The 19,090-nt window shown below is 43.3% G+C and overlaps 1 protein-coding gene across 1 annotated transcript; it reads left to right on the plus strand.

The window, feature by feature from the left end:
• Positions 1–2,005: 2,005 nt before the first annotated feature.
• Positions 2,006–18,139, plus strand: LOC139476417 (60S ribosomal export protein NMD3-like). Its single transcript, XM_071259405.1, has 15 exons — positions 2,006–2,173; positions 3,041–3,175; positions 3,848–3,941; positions 4,513–4,593; positions 4,909–5,037; positions 5,684–5,774; positions 6,500–6,578; positions 7,998–8,094; positions 9,060–9,177; positions 10,297–10,439; positions 10,878–10,993; positions 12,155–12,227; positions 15,206–15,312; positions 16,949–17,019; positions 17,644–18,139. The coding sequence occupies exons 1-15, from the start codon at positions 2,130–2,132 to the stop codon at positions 17,778–17,780; spliced, it is 1,515 nt and encodes a 504-aa protein (XP_071115506.1). The 5' UTR covers positions 2,006–2,129; the 3' UTR covers positions 17,781–18,139.
• Positions 18,140–19,090: the final 951 nt, after the last annotated feature.

Below are 19,090 nucleotides of genomic sequence, written 5' to 3' on the forward strand. Positions count from 1 at the left end.
ACACACACGCACTGAGTGAGTTATTATTTAACGTCACATGGGCAATATTTCAGCCATATCGTGACGAAAAGTTACATTTATGATACATTTATGATACATATCAAGGGTACAGCTACTAACAATCTAAGTTATGAATTTCGCACTACCAATTTTTAAAACAATACATTGAACACATCAAAATTTATGAAAAAGTTCTATTTCCTTTAAAAAACATAATATTAAACGAGGATTAACATAATTACAAAGGTCCTTAATTGTTTTTACATTGAAATATTTATCCCTTGTGATGGAAAAATCAACACAGTCAAGCAGGACACGCTTGACTGTGATTCCTTCATCACAAGGGATACAGGAATCACAGTCAAGCATGACCAAATCGTTACAAGTGTCAATATGGTCTTAGAGTATACAAGTGCATTCGACACGTAAGGTCCCGTACATCCCACTATTTAAACATGTCGCGACTTTATCAACATGCGCCCTAACATCTTGCCATCTGATTGGCGAGTAACTGTGTGCAAGTCGACTCGTTATTATCTCTATGACGTCATATGTTTGATTCACAATTAATTAACATCTTGATAGATCTAGCTAGGCACACAAAATATTTCACCGAATATAAGTCTCTAATAAATGAATTTGTGGAGAACTACGGTGCGTTGATGTGCTATGACTAGCCGACATTTATAACGCCACTACCACGAGATGACGCCATGCACTTGTCTGCCGCATCACACACTGTTCAAACAACACTGAGTGTTTTTGTTGGACACAAGGTAGAATCTAACTGTCACAGTATTTCAACGCGGTTCGTCCAAAAATGTAGTTTTAACTCGTATTGATGAATTCGTTATACATACCAAAAGCGGGATGTACGGGGATGTTACATTTACCAGGCACGCGTTTTGCATGAAACATGTGCATGTGCACGTGCACGTCAACACGTGGAGATTTCCGGGTAAGATTACAGGGTGCCGTAGTACAACTGTCGTAAGTCCATGTTGTGGTATGAGAGTTACGATCACCTCAGCGCTAAGATCGCTTTGTACAATGGGACCCATGTCCCTAGCAACCTATGCTTGTAAGGGGCGACTAAATGGATCGGATGGCCAAACTTGGTGACTTGGTTGATTGCATGTTGATTGCATGTCATAGTATCACCAATCGGAGTGCTACTATTAAAGGCCAGGGGGCGTCCGGACACGTTTGGTGACGCCCGGGAGGTTTAATCGGAAGTCCAGGAGTAAAAATTCGGTACATAAAACATGCATTTCTCAGTTTGGGTCGATCATGAGAATATCCCCTGTGTATGGCGTACATAGAGATTTTTATACAAGGGATTATAGTTAAAACGGCACCTCAGCAAAACGTCCCCTTCGAAAACGGCACTGATTGGCGAAAACGCCACTTCACATGGTCCCTTGCAAATACAAATAATTGTGAAATTTTAAAACAAGTTTACACACGCACGCACGCACGCACGCACGCACGCACCCACGCACGCACGCACGCACGCACACACACACGGAGCTATGTGACAGCGGTCTGTAATTAATCGAGTCAAACGTGCACGATTGATATTGACAAGTGATCCGCGCCATCGGGGGGCGATGAAATACTATATAGATGCAAATGTTGCAGGGACCCATCTACAGTGGGAATACGTCAAAAGATGTATGTTTGTTGTTTTAAGCGGCACTCAGCAATATTTCAGCTATGTGAATAATCGAGTGTGAATCTCCAAATCCAGTGATTGATATCGTGAGCATCGATCTACGCTATTGGGATACCATGACATAGAAGCCTGTCCACCCGATCCCGTTAGTCGCATCTGACGACAGGCAACTACTTTAATTTGCATGATACCATTTCCAGTCGTTTCTTTTATTACATATAGTCAGTTATTAGGATGACGTGAACATATTGTCCAACGTTATGACACTATAGTATGTCATCTGTTGTAAAGCTAATAGTATTCAAGGGAGATAATGCAGTAGGTGCCCGTGATGTCACAACCTTGCTCAACACATGGCAGGCTGAATGTGTAAGAGAGCACATTGATATAGTTGTCAGTTTGAAGTCCGTCAGAATCTAAACCACAACGAGACATAGCACTCCTCTAAACAGTCATGGAATACATGACGGAAAGTCAAGTGAAGTCCACAAATACTATGTAAGTTCTACTGATTTATGATGCTCATCAGCTAGTCATTCATCATGTTCACGATATTTCATTTGGAAATGCTTGATAAGTGTTACTGTTATTATTTGTAACAACTCTTACGTAGATCCTATCCTACTCCTTTAATAAGATATATGTATTATGGAAATCATATACTTTTTAATAATTAAGCTAAGACCAAAGTGATTGAATTATTTCTTCAATGTACTAATGAGCTGTGTATCCTTGTGGATTGCTCGTGGTATACTTAAAGATGAAGAGTTTGGGAACAGGATGGTATAATTATATGTCCATGATATTCAATAATTTGCACTCTGACAGAGCTTGCGAAGGCTGGAGCAAATTCAGCATTGGATTTTAGTAAAATGTTTAGTTCTGTATAAGCGACCAGTGGATGTCAGATAGTGAAAGCGTAGCAATACACATTTTGAAGCTAAATGCGTCAAGTGTAATTGTTTTTGGCTGATTAATTTAATTACTGAGACAAGAAACATGAAACAGACAGAGCCTTTGAGGTGCATTGCGTCCCTTGATCATGCCAGGATCCACAGATCAGGTGTTCCAAAGATAACAGATTCATACCAGTTGTAATCCTTGGTTTGTCAGCACCATATATGTGATCATTGGTTTTAGCAAAGTGCTGTACATGTATGACCTGCATCACTTTCTATCCACAACAAACTGGGAGCTGTGATATAACAGAAATGATGTTCAAAGCTGTGTTCTAACTCAATCTAGCCTCAGCACCGCCTAGCATAACAGATGGTTACGATGGCCAGAATGACCGTGACTGTGACTTAGTTAAACCTGCTTCTGTTCAATGAACCAACAATTAGACATGCATGTTTTGTTCTTCAGCCTGTGCTGTAGATGTGGGACCCCGATAGAGCCGAACCCAACAAACACATGTGTAGCATGTCTACGAGGACAGATTGACATCACAGAGGGAATTCCCAAACAGGCTGTACTCTATTTTTGCCGCAAGTGTGAAAGGTAAACCTTAAGTTTGATGAATCAGCTTCTGCAATTTGAATCATGAGTTTTTACTAACAGTTTCTGTGTACAATAAGCAGTCCTTGGATCCTTGGAGGTTTGCTCCTATAGGATTTGAATCTAAGGACACCTTCATCAATCACTTTAGCATTGGGCTATCACAAGAACTACTAGACTTTCATGTTTTGTTTTGAACGCTTTCAATTTACATTACCGTATTTGTCATAATAAGGCACTGGGCATTTAGAAAATGGATAAAGTAGGGCGTTTGTTAAAACCATACATGATGAGTTAAATTTGTTTTCAGCGATTGAGTGGCAGTGAATAGACTATGTTCAAACATTGATGAAACTGAAACGTTTTTGATGATAGTTACTAGGCAATTATAATTTATATTCCCCTTCTGCCCTGTCATTTTCTTTACAATATCTAACTATACATGAGCAGGACACTGTATGTCCCTCAGATTTTTAACATTGTCTGATCAATTTTATTGTAAAGCATAGCCTTTATCTTGTATCAATGTAAAAACAATGTTGTTCGTTCTGCAGCTTTATTTGAGACAAATCTGCTATTACATATGTGAGAGAATTGCCTATATCCTGGTAGTGATTTGTACACTGTGCAGACCTTGAAACCAACTCAAGCACTATATGATACATGTACTGTCAGGTATCTGCAGCCTCCTGCCACATGGATATCTGCCCAGCTGGAGTCCAGGGAGCTCCTCACAGTGTGTCTCAAGAGGCTTAAAGGACTGGCAAAGGTAGGGCATGTTGAAGAATGCCTTTTGCCTTGAAAGGGGCAATGTGGTCAGGCTATTTCACAGTCCTTGCAATAGCATTCAGGTCATTCAATACCTCTATGCTGTGTGGCTGTATTGTGTGTGATGCACATTTTGTGAGGTTTATCAATCAAACAGTTATGATTACTGATGACTAAGACCAGCAGACCATGAAGCATAGCCGGCCCCCTTAGATGTTCTTGCAATTGTTTTGGTCATTTTTAGATTTAAATAATTATGTTCCTCATATTTTCATATTATGTAAAGGATTTGCCTTGTATGCCAAGATGGAAGTTGTTTTGTCAGGTGAATTAAAGTGATGGTGATGTTGTGTGAAGTTTATTTTACCAACAGAGTATTCTCTCTTGACTACCAGATTTTGATTGAGAACCAGAGAGTTAAAGTACAGTTCTAAAGAAAATATATGAAAATGATGAAGAATGAGAAAAGAAGCCAGCTGCAATAAGATTGTTTCTTTTACATATGAATGGTGGTTATTATGTAAGCCCATGCATGAGTACTGCTGTCTCTGAGTTGAACATTTATTCTACAGGTCAACCTGGTTGATGCAGGCTTCATCTGGACAGAGCCTCATTCACAGAGAGTCAAAGTCAAACTCTCGGTACAGAAGGAGGTACATGAAAATACTCCATTAGTCGTTTGTCATTAAATCTATAAGACTGAAAGGAAATTGTGTCCAAATACCAAAGAAATGTTAGATGGTTTAGTATACTAGTTTACAGTTACATCCTTGATGAGGTTGTTTGTATTTTAACTCAGCAGTATTCCAGCTATATGACGGCGCTCTGTAAATATATCCAGTCTATGCACTTAAACACCATATTAATGAAATCAAGGAAACTAAGATACAGCAATCTTTAGGAGGAACAGATTTGATTGCAGTATAAGTTCCTTGTGTAAGACTTATCAAGATCTGTATTTTGCACAGGTGATGAATGGGGCAGTGTTGCAGCAGGTATTTGTGGTGGAGTTTGTTGTCAACAGTCAGATCTGTGAAGACTGTCAGCGTGTGGAGGCCAAAGACTACTGGAAGGCTGTGGTGCAAGTCAGACAGAAGGTACTTGTCCTCTCACCAGGTAGATGGCAGCCTCGGCGTGCTCATCAAGATACAATCTTTTGCTTCGATATGATATCTCTGTGTGTGAAGATCTGACAAACCCTCAATATTCAGGACAGCCAGTCAGCTCTGAGGATGATTAAGTTTTGATATGAGTTACCAAGGCATTCAGAGCAGCATATGCGACTTCTGTATCTTGAAAACGAACATACATTAGCAGTTCTGAATGCAAAAAAACAACAAAGGCTGCACTATGATATTGTCATGGATATTTTATAAACCGTGGGTTCTAAAAGGGAGATGATCAGAGTTCACTCTGGGTTCACCTGACACGACCTTTTGATGGTTTGTCAGATCTTAACATTGATAGTTTTTACAGAGTAAAAGATCTGATTTTAGTGACATTGATAGTCAAGTTGGTAAGTTGTTGACTTGTCATGCCAAAGACTGTTCAGTTCCCTGAGACTTGTGATCATGAATATGTGCTACTAAGCAAAACATGAAACATTGCTCACACATTTAGCAATAAAACGCCTTAAAACGAGAGTGTATAATGGATGTTAATAATTCACAAACATTTTCATTCTTGGAATACATTACGCTTTTGCTTCACAAGTTTAATTTATAATCTTTTTGTTGACTGTAGACAGAACACAAGAAGACCTTCTTTTACCTGGAGCAGTTAATCTTGAAGCACAAGGCTCACTCCAACACCGTCAACATCAAGCCAATATATGGTGAGGCTCTCTCTCATAGGTTGTCCTTAGAGTCAGGATAGGAATCTTGTCAGCACACTTGCAAATACTACAAACACCGTTACTACTGACATTGCAGAGGTAACTTATTAAATATCTCTCATCAAATAATTACTTTATGTGCGTGAAAATTGATCTCATGGCCATAAATAAAGTTTCTTTTAAGTCATTTAGAGTTGATCCTTAAATCTGGTGACATTGGCAACCAAATTAGTTAACCCTATTGCTGCCCTTATGTCCTTGACACAGGTGCCTCCTCCTCCAGTTATTCCTTTTACTCCTTCATTGGTTATAAATAAATTATGTATTTTATCAATATTCATTTTTTTTTCTTCTTAGATACTGTGATTTGCTATGCAGAGTTGCCTCCCTTAGGCTTGCCAGAATCCCACAATTGTGTGTTTGAATCCCAGATTCACCCTGATTATGTTTGTCAACTGCCTCTAGTGGTAGAGCATCTGCCCTGAGAGTTGAGAGTCGAGGGTTCAATCCCCGGCCGTGTCATACCAAAAGACGATAAAAGATTGTACTTGTTATAACCCTATCTGGCACTCGGCATTAAGGGGCTATAACAAGGACTGGTCAGCTTGGAATCAGTATACTGTGTCTGAGTGGGCTATTCCGGCAATACTGTTCAAACTCACTACATGTATTTCGGAAAGTTTACTGAAAGTACTATTTACCTGACATTTTTTCCTTGGTGTCAGGTGGTTTGGACTTCTTCTATGCCACTCAGCAGGATGCGAGGAAGTTGACAGACTTCCTGTCAACATACGTGCCGTGCAAGTGAGTCTAGCAATTCATAATGGTGATTGACTAAACTAAAAATGTATTTTGAAAATGTTTGATTAACATACATAAGCTTTATGTGGAAAGGTGAACCATTTCATTAACATATAATAAACTTACAAAACCAATTTTAAAGGATTATCTTGTTTCTTTGAGAAATCTTATCTCATGTTAAAGGGAGCACAGGTGGCCCAGGTGGCCCAGTCGTCTAAGGCGACGCAATTCGCTGTGCAGAGTTGCATCCTTTGGGCATGCCAGAAACCTATGATCCTGGATTTCAATCTTGATTTGCCTCGATTATGTTTCTAGGTTTGTCAGCACCATAACCATGTTCATGGGTTTCAACAAAGTGATAAATGTCTAAGACCTGCATCACTTTGCACTTTCCTCCCACATCAAGCTATTACTCCATGATATAACTGGAATACTGTTCAAAGTGGTGCTAAACCCAACTCACACACTCACTGTCTTATGTTAAAATGGCTATTTTTGTTATTATAGTTTTGAATTATATTACAAACTTTGAAACTCAACATTTTAGGAAAAGGGGTTACCTTTTTTAGATTAAATGACTGAAAATGTCATCAAATCTATGTATTATTGACATTGATATCAACGTTGTCTAGTTTGATAAACAAATGGTGCAACAACTGTCAGCTCAAAACACTTTCAGGTTTGCTTCCTGTCATATAGATGCTTCCAAATATCTGTCGACAACGGCAAGTGATTACACATACATAATAATGTTGTTTCAGGTGTCAGATACAAAATAATGTTGTTTCATGTGTCAGTACCAAATAATGTTGTTTCAGGATTCAGGTACAAAATAATGTTGTTTCAGGAGTCAGATACAAAATAATGTTGTTTCATGTGTCAGTATCAAATAATGTTGTTTCAGGGGTCAGATACAAAATAATGTTGTTTCATGTGTCAGTACCAAATAATGTTGTTTCAGGAGTCAGATACAAAATAATGTTGTTTCAGGTGTCAGTACCAAATAATGTTGTTTCATGTGTCCGATACAAAATAGTGTTGTTTCAGGAGTCAGTACCAAATAATGTTGTTTCAGGAGTCAGTACCAAATAATGTTGTTTCAGGAGTCTGATACTAAATAATGTTGTTGCATGTGTCAGTACCAAATAATGTTGTTTCAGGAGTCAGTTCCAAAATAATGTTGTTTCAGGTGTCAGATACAAAATAATGTTGTTTCAGGAGTCAGTACCAAATAATGTTGTTTCATGTGTCAGTACCAAATAATGTTGTTTCAGGTGTCAGTACCAAATAATGTTGTTTCAGGAGTCAGAACCAAATAATGTTGTTTCAGGTGTCAGTACCAAATAATATTGTTTCAGGTGTCAGTACTAAAATACTGGTAATATTGTGCCAGGAGTCACATACAAAATAATATTGTTTCAGGTGTCAGTTGGCCAAGGAGCTTGTGTCGCATGACCCACATAACAACACCTACAACTACAAATACACCTTCTCTGTTGAGATTGTTCCTCTCTGCAAGGTAGGTATTGATGTCATTCTACCTGTTACTGTCCTATTGGTATAGCTTATCCTTAGAAATAGTGGCCAAGTATGTCTGTATGTTGTGCTGGCAGACAGGCCTGCAAGTTGCAATGTCCACTCTCGGGATTGTTGAAAACTTCACATAAACATTCTTCATACTGACTTGTTTGAAAGATACTTTTTGACAATTCTGTAGTAGTTTGGGCTGATGTTGCATCAGTATAATAGTAGTGTACAACACTGATGTGATAAACACGTCCTCTGTGGATAGTGTTGCCATGTGAGTGGAAGGTCAGTGGTTCAAAAGTATGCCCCTTTAAGAAAGACAAGTTCTATGGATGAACAACTTCTTCATTACAATTAGTGCGACGTTTCGGTGTAGATCACATACTTATCACTTGCTTGATAAAGGTGTTAGGATCTACACCGAAACGTCGCACTAATTGTAATGAAGAAGTTGTTCATCCATAGAAGTTGTCTTTCTTTACCACACCAACTTCTAAATGCCACTGAAAGAGGTTATGCCCCTTTTTAACTAAGAAATGATGTACTGTGTTATGGGTTTTCAGACATTTAAGAAACATTCATAGTATTCTTGCTCTTCACAAGAACAATTGTAAAACATCTCACTCACTTATAAAAGACAACTTTATCTCAAAAACATCATCTGAGTATTTACATTTTCTGTGTGATGCCACACCCTGTGCAAATGATCGCAATAATCATGGCCGTCCGAAAACGTATGATTCCCAAAAACCTATGATTCGACGATATAAGAGATCCACAACTTTATGATAGCGTGTCATTTATTACTGGCATTATATTTTATGAGTTCGTGTCCAGCTACAGAAATCAGATATGCTGCTCGGACTGCATCACTTGTTCTGATTGTGAAGTTCGAGGCCTCAGTGCTGATTGATGACAAAGTTCACCTCACCTGACCTATTTTTCTTCTGTTGCCAGGACAACATAGTGTGTCTCCCCAAGAAGGTGGCCCAGTCACTGGGCAACATCAACCCCCTGTGTATCTGCAACAAGGTGACACAGACCATTCACCTGATAGACCCCAATACTCTGCAGGGTAGGTGGAGTCATGCTTTTTCACATTACCAATTGGGCTGAAAGCTTGAGCTAAAGTTTGTCATGATCATGTTGATTGAGCTAAAACTAAAACACATTTATGACGGGGATCATTTGAGCTAAGGTGGGTTTGGGGTAGCTAGTGGTTGAAGTGTTCACTTTTCATGCTGATGTCCCGTGTTTTATTATCCTGTGTGTTCATAATGTGAAGCCCATTTCTAGTGTCCCCTGCTGGGAAATTGCTGGTTTGTTACGATCTTCTTGAGGCAAGGGTGTTAACTGACTATAAAAGTCCCGTTTCAACCCTTGCTGAAATAGGCTGGAATTGCGGAGTTACATTTTGGCTGGACTTATGATCTGTGCATTGTCCAATCAAAATCATGTGATGAACTAGACATCCAGTTCGCAAACAACATGGATTTCAAAGTGCAAATTTCGGTCGACTGCCAACTGGGCGTCAGCAGATATTTGCACAGTGACAACATGTCTCTCTTATTAAGTGCACTCCTTGTGCTTTTGCATTGAAAAGAACTCTCTGACCCACTTCAATTCAACACACTTCAACCTGGCATAACGATGTCAATATAGGTAGATGGGCTATGAAGCTATGACTACATAATTACTTAGTATGCTGATTGAAGATACACATCCAAATACATGTTTTAGACAGCAAATTAATCGATACATATATTACGTATGTTTATGGAATGGTTGGAGTCTACTGGTTTTCAGTTTATGAACTACCAGGATTTATTCTATGATATGAACAACTGCCCCTGTGGTCCAGTGGTAGAGCGTCCGCCTGGAGAGCGGAAGGTTCGGTGTTCAAATGGTTAAAACAAGGACTTGTCAGCTCGGAGTTAGTATGCTGTGTCTCAATGGGATATTCATGTTAAACTGCGGCATGGTAACTCAGTGGGCTAGCACTATAAAATCAGCATAAGTCTGGACAAGAACAAGCAGCCACACACAAACACACACACGTGCATGCACATCGCTATATAAGTGCAATAATATTGGACGCGATGTTAAGACCCCATTTCACCTTCTCCCACTTAATGATATGAACAGTGATGACTTTTATCAAGACTTTCATTTTATTTTTATTTTTTGTCCTCAGTGGCTGAATTGAGTGGCACAGTGTTCTGGAGGACGCCTTTCCGGATTCTGTGTGGCCCCAAACAGCTGATTGAGTACATGGTGATGCAAGTGGACTACATTGCTGACAAGGACAGGCCCCACAGAGTCCCAGCCTCTACCAAGGTAGGAGTCTACCTCCCTGTGTGTATCTGGGTTGGGATAGGACCACAGTCCCAGCCTCTACCAAGGTAGGAGTCCACCTCCCTGTATGTATCTGGGGTGGGATAGGACCACAGTCCCAGCCTCTACCTAGGTAGGAGTCCACCTCCCTGTGTGTATCTGGGGTGGGATAGGACCACAGTCACAGCCTCTACCAAGGTAGGAGTCCACCTCCCTGTGTGTATCTGGGGTGGGATAGGACCACAGTCCCAGCCTCTACCTAGGTAGGAGTCCACCTCCCTGTGTGTATCTGGGGTGGGATAGGAACACAGTCCCAGCCTCTACCAAGGTAGAAGTCCACCTCCCTGAATGTATCTGGGGTGGGATAGGACGACAGAGATTTGTTGTTTATTGTTATTATTTAGGAGATTTGTTGTTTATTGTTATTATTCATGTTTGTAGCATGTACTGGCTGATCTCTGGGTAGCCAGGATGAGCGACCTCGGGGTCAATGACCAGCAGTACCACTGCCGCACCCATCTTGGTCACCTTCTGAAAGTAGGGGACAGTGTCATGGGGTAAGTTCCCTGTCATAATACAATTTGCTTCCTGTTTGTCAAAATGTTAACTAGGGGGCAGGGGTGGCCCAGTCGTCTAAGGCGCCGCGATTCGCTGTGCAGAGTTGCGTCCCTTAGGCACACCAGAAACCTATGATTGTGGGTTCGAATCCCGGTTTGCCCCGATTATGTTTCTAGGTTTGTCAGCACCATACCCGTGCTCGTGGGTTTCACCGAAGTGGTAAACGTCTGAGACCTGCATCACTTCGGGCTTTCCTCCCACATTAAGCTGACACGCCGTGATATAACTGGAATACTGTTAAAGGCGGCGTTAAACCAAACTCAATCACTCACTCACTCACTCATAATGTTAACTATTAGACAGTCTCCATGGTCTTGTTGATGGAGTGTCTGTCCTGAGAGTGGAAGGTCAGTGGTTTGATGACCTCATTCCAAAATGTTTAAAGATTGTACTTGTTGGTATCTCACCTAAGCATTAAGGATGGCGGTTTGGAGTCAGTATTCTGTGTCTGAGTAGCACGAGTCCAGACTTATACAAGCAGCCATACATGTAAGTCACTATATAAGTGCATTTATCTTTAACAAGACATTAAACCCCATTTGACTTCACCTTCACTTGTTAACTATCATACAAGAAAATACTTAGATAATCCATCATTCCTCCTCTTTTTTCTGAGAATTGTAGATAAAATGTGTTTCCCATCCACAAGTGGTGACACCAGCTCATTGAGTCTGTTGTTGGAACAAGGTCACATAAACTGTCTCCTTGTCATGAACAAAGACTGGAATCACCTATAATTCTTTGCGATATCACTTTGATATGACATCACTTTGCTATGGGCCATTTCGTCAACACTGAAAACAGTGAAACAACTTGAATAAGCTTGATAGTCGTCATGAAGCCAAAACTATAATGCTTTGTAAGAATTAGTAAACATAATTGCAACAATACCATTGTCGTTATGGATAATTTTGTCTCGTTTTACTTTCTTGTTATGCTTGTGTAATTAGTTATTAGAGTAAGCTTAGCCTAAAATTCTTTAATTTTAGTTGTTGGTAATATATCATCAGTTGTTTATGTTTGAGTTTGGTTCATTGTATGCATGTGCGGTAGATGTGTATTCTGTGAAGCATTATGGTGATTGAAGGTTTTCTTCCCAGGTTCGACTTTACAAATGCCAATCTGAACCACAAGGAGTTTGAGCAGATCAAATCGGAGAAAGTCCCTGATGTGGTAGGTGGGCAGGGCAGTGGTCTCAAGCCAGGGGGAAACTGGGCAGGACAGGGGTCTCAAGCCAGGGGAAACTGTAGGCAGGACAGTGGTCTCAAGCCAGGGGAAACTGGGGGCAGGACAGTGGTCTCAAGCCAGGGCAAACTGGGGGCAGGACAGTGGTCTCAAGCCAGGGCAAACTGGGAGCCTGACAGAGGTCTCAAGCCAGGGGAAACTGTAGGCAGGACAGTGGTCTCAAGCCAGGGCAAACTGGGGGCAGGACAGTGGTCTCAAGCCAGGGGAAACTGTAGGCAGGACAGTGGTCTCAAGCCAGGGCAAACTGGGGGCCTGACAGAGGTCTCAAGCCAGGGCAAACTGGGGGCAGGACAGTGGTCTCAAGCCAGGGCAAACTGGGGGCCTGACAGAGGTCTCAAGCCAGGGGAAACTGTAGGCAGGACAGTGGTCTCAAGCCAGGGCAAACTGGGGGCCTGACAGTGGTCTCAGGCCAGGGGAAACTGTAGGCAGGACAGTGGTCTCAAGCCAGGGCAAACTGGGGGCAGGACAGTGGTCTCAGGCCAGGGCAAACTGGGGGCAGGACAGTGGTCTCAAGCCAGGGGGAAACTAGGGGCAGGACAGTGGTCTCAAGCCAGGGGAAACTGTAGGCAGGACAGTGGTCTCAAGCCAGGGGGAAACTAGGGGCAGGACAGTGGTCTCAAGCCAGGGCAAACTGGGGGCAGGACAGTGGTCTCAAGCCAGGGGGAAACTAGGGGCAGGACAGTGGTCTCAAGCCAGGGCAAACTGGGGGCAGGACAGTGGTCTCAAGCCAGGGAAAACTGGGGGCAGGACAGTGGTCTCAAGCCAGGGGAAACTGTAGGCAGGACAGTGGTCTCAAGCCAGGGCAAACTGGGGGCAGGACAGTGGTCTCAAGCCAGGGCAAACTGGGGGCAGGACAGTGGTCTCAAGCCAGGGCAAACTGGGGGCCTGACAGAGGTCTCAAGCCAGGGGAAACTGTAGGCAGGACAGTGGTCTCAAGCCAGGGCAAACTGGGGGCAGGACAGTGGTCTCAGGCCAGGGCAAACTGGGGGCAGGACAGTGGTCTCAAGCCAGGGGGAAACTAGGGGCAGGACAGTGGTCTCAAGCCACTGGTCTCAAGCCAGGGGAAACTGTAGGCAGGACGTGGTCTCAGGCCAGGGGGAAACTAGGGGCAGGACAGTGGTCTCAAGCCAGGGCAAACTGGGGGCAGGACAGTGGTCTCAAGCCAGGGGGAAACTAGGGGCAGGACAGTGGTCTCAAGCCAGGGCAAACTGTAGGCAGGACAGAGGTCTCAAGCCAGGGCAAACTGGGGGCAGGACAGTGGTCTCAAGCCAGGGCAAACTGGGGGCAGGACAGTGGTCTCAAGCCAGGGCAAACTGGGGGCCTGACAGAGGTCTCAAGCCAGGGCAAACTGTAGGCAGGACAGTGGTCTCAAGCCAGGGGAAACTGTAGGCAGGACAGTGGTCTCAGGCCAGGGGAAACTGTAGGCAGGACAGTGGTCTCAAGCCAGGGGAAACTGGGGGCAGGACAGTGGTCTCAGGCCAGGGGAAACTGTAGGCAGGACAGTGGTCTCAAGCCAGGGCAAACTGGGGGCAGGACAGTGGTCTCAAGCCAGGGCAAACTGGGGGCAGGACAGTGGTCTCAAGCCAGGGGAAACTGGGGGTAGGACAGTGGTCTCAGGCCAGGGGGAAACTAGGGGCAGGACAGTGGTCTCAAGCCAGGGGGAAACTGTAGGCAGGACAGTGGTCTCAGGCCAGGGGAAACTGTAGGCAGGACAGTGGTCTCAAGCCAGGGCAAACTGGGGGCAGGACAGTGGTCTCAAGCCAGGGCAAACTGGGGGCAGGACAGTGGTCTCAAGCCAGGGCAAACTGGGGGCAGGACAGTGGTCTCAAGCCAGGGCAAACTGGGGGCAGGACAGTGGTCTCAAGCCAGGGGAAACTGGGGGTAGGACAGTGGTCTCAGGCCAGGGGGAAACTAGGGGCAGGACAGTGGTCTCAAGCCAGGGGGAAACTGGGCAGGACAGTGGTCTCAAACCAGGGGGAAACTGGGGGTAGGACAGTGGTCTCAAGCCTGGGGGAAACTGGGGGCAGGACAGTGGTCTCAGGCCAGGGGGAAACTAGGGGCAGGACAGTGGTCTCAAGCCAGGGGGAAACTGGGCAGGACAGTGGTCTCAAACCAGGGGGAAACTGGGGGCAGGACAGTGGTCTCAAGCCAGGGCAAACTGTAGGCAGGACAGTGGTCTCAAGCCAGGGGAAACTGGGGGCAGGACAGTGGTCTCAAGCCAGGGGGAAACTGGGGGTAGGACAGTGGTCTCAAGCCTGGGGGAAACTGGGGGCAGGACAGTGGTCTCAAGCCAGGGGGAAACTGTGGGCATGACAGTGGTCTCAAAACATAAGACTCGGGGGAAACTGGTATGAAAAACATATATAAATTATTCTGGAAACATGTTTGTTTTCAATCTTTTCATCCTTATTTGATTATTAACTTTTACTTCTAATAAAATGTGTAGACTATGAACATTCTGTGGTAATTGTGAGGAACATTAAAAGGTCAATAGCAACTGCATGCACAAAGTTTTTATTTGCACAAGCTTCAGATAAAGAGCCTATGTGTGGGTGGACAGTGCTTGAGCATATGCTTGACCCCTTGTGATATAAAGGAACGTGATGGATGCTGTGGTCAGACATGGTGACTTGGTTCATTTCATATCATTGTACACCAGTGGTGTGGATTATTGTCAATAATATCAATCACTTGAATGTTAACATGCCTCAACATATAACTCGAATAGTGCTGACTTGGCATAAAGCAACAAACAAAACAAGTGTGAGCATCCATCACTTGACGAGGCCCACCAATGTGTTAAACGAGTTGACTTGTCTGTTTTATCTGTGTCAGGACCGGAGAGCCAGTGTCATCCAACATGTGTTGTGTAGTCCTCGAGCTATCATGTTGTGTGGTGTTTTCAGATTGTGGTGAAGAAAGTGTTTGACACTTCCAAGAGAATCAGGAAGAGGAAGTGGAAACTGAAGCACCTGAATGACGATGCTGCCATGGAGACTGCAAGCATGGAAAGGTAGCAGAGATCTGGGGGCAGACTGGATGTAAATCTGTAGCTGCTGTAGCAGAGATCTGGGGGCAGACTGGATGTAAATCTGTAGCTGCTGTAGCAGAGATCTGGGGGCACACTGGATGTAAATCTGTAGCTGCTGTAGCAGAGATCTGGGGGCAGACTGGATGTAAATCTGTAGCTGCTGTAGCAGAGATCTGGGGCAGACTGGATGTAAATTTGTAGCTGCTGTAGCAGAGATCTGGGGGCAGACTGGATGTAAATCTGTAGCTGCTGTAGCAGAGATCTGGGGGCAGACTGGATGTAAATCTGTAGCTGCTGTAGCAGAGATCCGGGGGCACACTGGATGTAAATTTGTAGCTGCTGTAGCAGAGATCTGGGGCAGACTGGATGTAAATCTGTAGCTGCTGTAGCAGAGATCTGGGGGCAGACTGGATGTAAATCTGTAGCTGCTGTAGCAGAGATCCGGGGGCACACTGGATGTAAATTTGTAGCTGCTGTAGCAGAGATCTGGGGTAGACTGGATGTAAATCTGTAGCTGCTGTAGCAGAGATCTGGGGGCAGACTGGATGTAAATCTGTAGCTGCTGTAGCAGAGATCCGGGGGCACACTGGATGTAACTTTGTAGCTGCTGTAGCAGAGATCTGGGGCAGACTGGATGTAAATCTGTAGCTGCTGTAGCAGAGATCTGGGGGCAGACTGGATGTAAATCTGTAGCTGCTGTAGCAGAGATCCGGGGGCACACTGGATGTAAATTTGTAGCTGCTGTAGCAGAGATCTGGGGGCAGACTGGATGTAAATCTGTAGCTGCTGTAGCAGAGATCTGGGGGCACACTGGATGTAAATTTGTAGCTGCTGTAGCAGAGATCTGGGGCAGACTGGATGTAAATCTGTAGCTGCTGTAGCAGAGATCTGGGGGCAGACTGGATGTAAATCTGTAGCTGCTGTAGCAGAGATCCGGGGGCACACTGGATGTAACTTTGTAGCTGCTGTAGCAGAGATCTGGGGCAGACTGGATGTAAATCTGTAGCTGCTGTAGCAGAGATCTGGGGGCAGACTGGATGTAAATCTGTAGCTACTGTAGCAGAGATCCGGGGGCACACTGGATGTAAATTTGTAGCTGCTGTAGCAGAGATCTGGGGGCAGACTGGATGTAAATCTGTAGCTGCTGTAGCAGAGATCTGGGGGCAGACTGGATGTAAATCTGTAGCTGCTGTAGCAGAGATCCGGGGGCAGACTGGATGTAAATCTGTAGCTGCTGTAGCAGAGATCCGGGGGCACACTGGATGTAAATTTGTAGCTGCTGTAGCAGAGATCCGGGGGCAGACTGGATGTAAATCTGTAGCTGCTGTAGCAGAGATCTGGGGCAGACTGGATGTAAATCTGTAGCTGCTGTAGTGTGTTGAAGAGATGTCTGTGATGCAGTAGTCCTGTTGTCCATGCGTTACTTGCCGAAGATAAAAGTAAAACACTCTAACTAAATGACCTATTTATTTTCTTTATGGATGTCTGTATTTCTCCATATCAGGGTCTCTTCCTTTCGTTTTAACTTTGTAATGAGATGTGTTGTAATAGCCGTGTTCATGGTACAGCCTGCTATGTGGGGTGGCTACAATGTTACAACACTATGTTCTCTCTGCAGGGACTACAATGAGTTCCTGGAAGATCTGGAGGAGGATCCTTCTGTCAGACAAAATGTCAACATTTACCTGGGTGAGTCTCCCCATACAGCTTGGACTAACATTGTCCATTGTCTGGCCCTTATCGTTCTCTGTGGCAGTGTTTATCATCTCTCTTTCCCTCTGCCATTTGGTCACCTCTCTTTCTCATGTTTATAAAAAATGGTAAATGACTGAATTAATGGAGAACATAAAATTCAAGCCATTGTCACATTTGAAGTTAAGGATATTTGCTGGTCTGTGTTAAGAGTATTTCACGTTTAGTCTCTGACTCTCATTTGCACCGTCTCGTATCGGCCTATAGATTGAATTAGAATATGATGTAAAGCGTTCCTGATTCATGGCAGTTTGAGTTGTGTGGTGAATCCAAAAACATACCCGCAGATACTCTAACTCACTGGTATGCACACAGACTGTAAGTATTGAGTGAGAGGTGAAGGGAAGACATCAAGATTTAAAAGCCAGAACAAGTTGATCAAAACACAAATCGGCATCATATAAACATTAGTCACCATAACACCACCACCGGATAATCTCATGGACAAGTTATACCATATGTCAGTTGTACACATCTGATGGCTCCCATGTGATAATACCGAGAAAGATGGCGTCTCAATTGCTACATAGTGTCCACTTGAATGTTGTGTGCCTGCTTCAGATCGGAACAAGCTTGCTGTTGACACGGACGACACGGATGATGAGGGCGTGCCACAGATCTCGCTGCAGGAGATGCTCGAGGATCTCCACATCGCTGAGGATGCAACTGGGGAAGATGGGGCCGACATGATTGAATGATTCTATCTGTGATGCAGTGTTCGCTCTGTCTGTGATGCAGTGTTCGCTTTGAGAGAAATTTTCTACTGTTTGAATACTGGTCATGGGACAAACATAAACCTACCATGACTCATAGGATTCATATTCTTGAATCTTTTAGGTTTGTTTTTTTTTCTGAAAGGGAAGAAATTTGGAATTTCTGAAAAGGCAATTCAATCTTGTAAATATACATTTATTGAGATTTGTTACATTTGTTTGTTGGGATATTTGTGGTCACTGATACCAGATGTTAAGCTCTAACTTGTATGTGTTTCTGTCAATTATGTTTGTTGCTCTTCCATGTATATATTTGTCCAAACATTTGTGCATTTATCCCGATCATTGCAGAACCTGGAAAGTTTTTTAACAACTTTCTGATAATTCCCTTGTGAATGAATACTGCAAGTCATTTGTGGATTAATGCTAGAAGTCCCTTGCAAAGGCTTGGGGCTTACACCATTCCTTCATTCTGAACAGAATAATCCAAAATTCCTCGTAACTCATTGGTTATTCTCTAATTACTTCACATGATGGGTAATAACAGGTTACAGGGTTCATTATTAGAGAGACATTCTTAACCCCTGTGGCCAACCCGCATCAACTGGTGACAGATGTGCCCATTTTAGTTTACCATGTTTTGTGCATTTGTTCATGTGTGAACTGAGTAGAATACTGTGTACAGCTTTTTCCTGATAACAATAAATGACTATTCTAACCAAATGCTTGTTGTGTTTATCAGCCATATAAGTCTTTGTTGTATATACTACTCAAAACAAGTTGAGCAACACTCGCAACTGGAAGGATGCATGTCGCAATACCCACCAGCCATGACATTAACTGTAGTCACATGAAAAAGTCAGGTGTTCTTATATCATCAGATGGATCTTTTCTTGATTAGTTTTTTTAAACTTATTCACAAAATGTATGTTTTGCTTTGTTTGATTCCATTATAGCTTAATGTCATTATTTCAACTTGGTGGTAGAAAAGAGCCTTTATATTAAAAACTGAATAGTAAGGAAACCCTTAAAACACGGAATGTCAACTTGCCCTTGGGATACTTTCAACATCAGTAACACAAACTGATGCAGACTATGGCAGGCTGGTGCCAATCTCATTGAGATCAGATGTTTTACTCTGAAGATGTGAAGATAGGAGGACATCTCCATCGGTTGTGTCCGGTGAAGCTTGGATGAACTTTGACTGTCCAGTCTAAATGAAGGAGCTTGGGTTTTTGAACCAATCAGATGTCATCTTTTTAAAATGATTTGGCTGTATTTCTCTACCGCCTTGA

The sequence above is a fragment of the Haliotis cracherodii genome, unplaced genomic scaffold (assembly GCF_022045235.1).
Source record: "Haliotis cracherodii isolate W230 unplaced genomic scaffold, xgHalCrac1.p SCAF_1, whole genome shotgun sequence".
NCBI lineage: Eukaryota > Metazoa > Mollusca > Gastropoda > Lepetellida > Haliotidae > Haliotis > Haliotis cracherodii.

Bases quoted from the DNA above. Each gene is read 5' to 3' on its own strand.
- LOC139476417 (XM_071259405.1), top strand. From the start codon at position 2,130: ATGGAATACATGACGGAAAGTCAAGTGAAGTCCACAAATACTAT. The intron at 3,176-3,847 runs GTAAACCTTAAG...ATGTACTGTCAG, and splicing joins TTTTGCCGCAAGTGTGAAAG to GTATCTGCAGCCTCCTGCCA. The intron at 17,020-17,643 runs GTGAGTCTCCCC...TGCCTGCTTCAG, and splicing joins AAATGTCAACATTTACCTGG to ATCGGAACAAGCTTGCTGTT.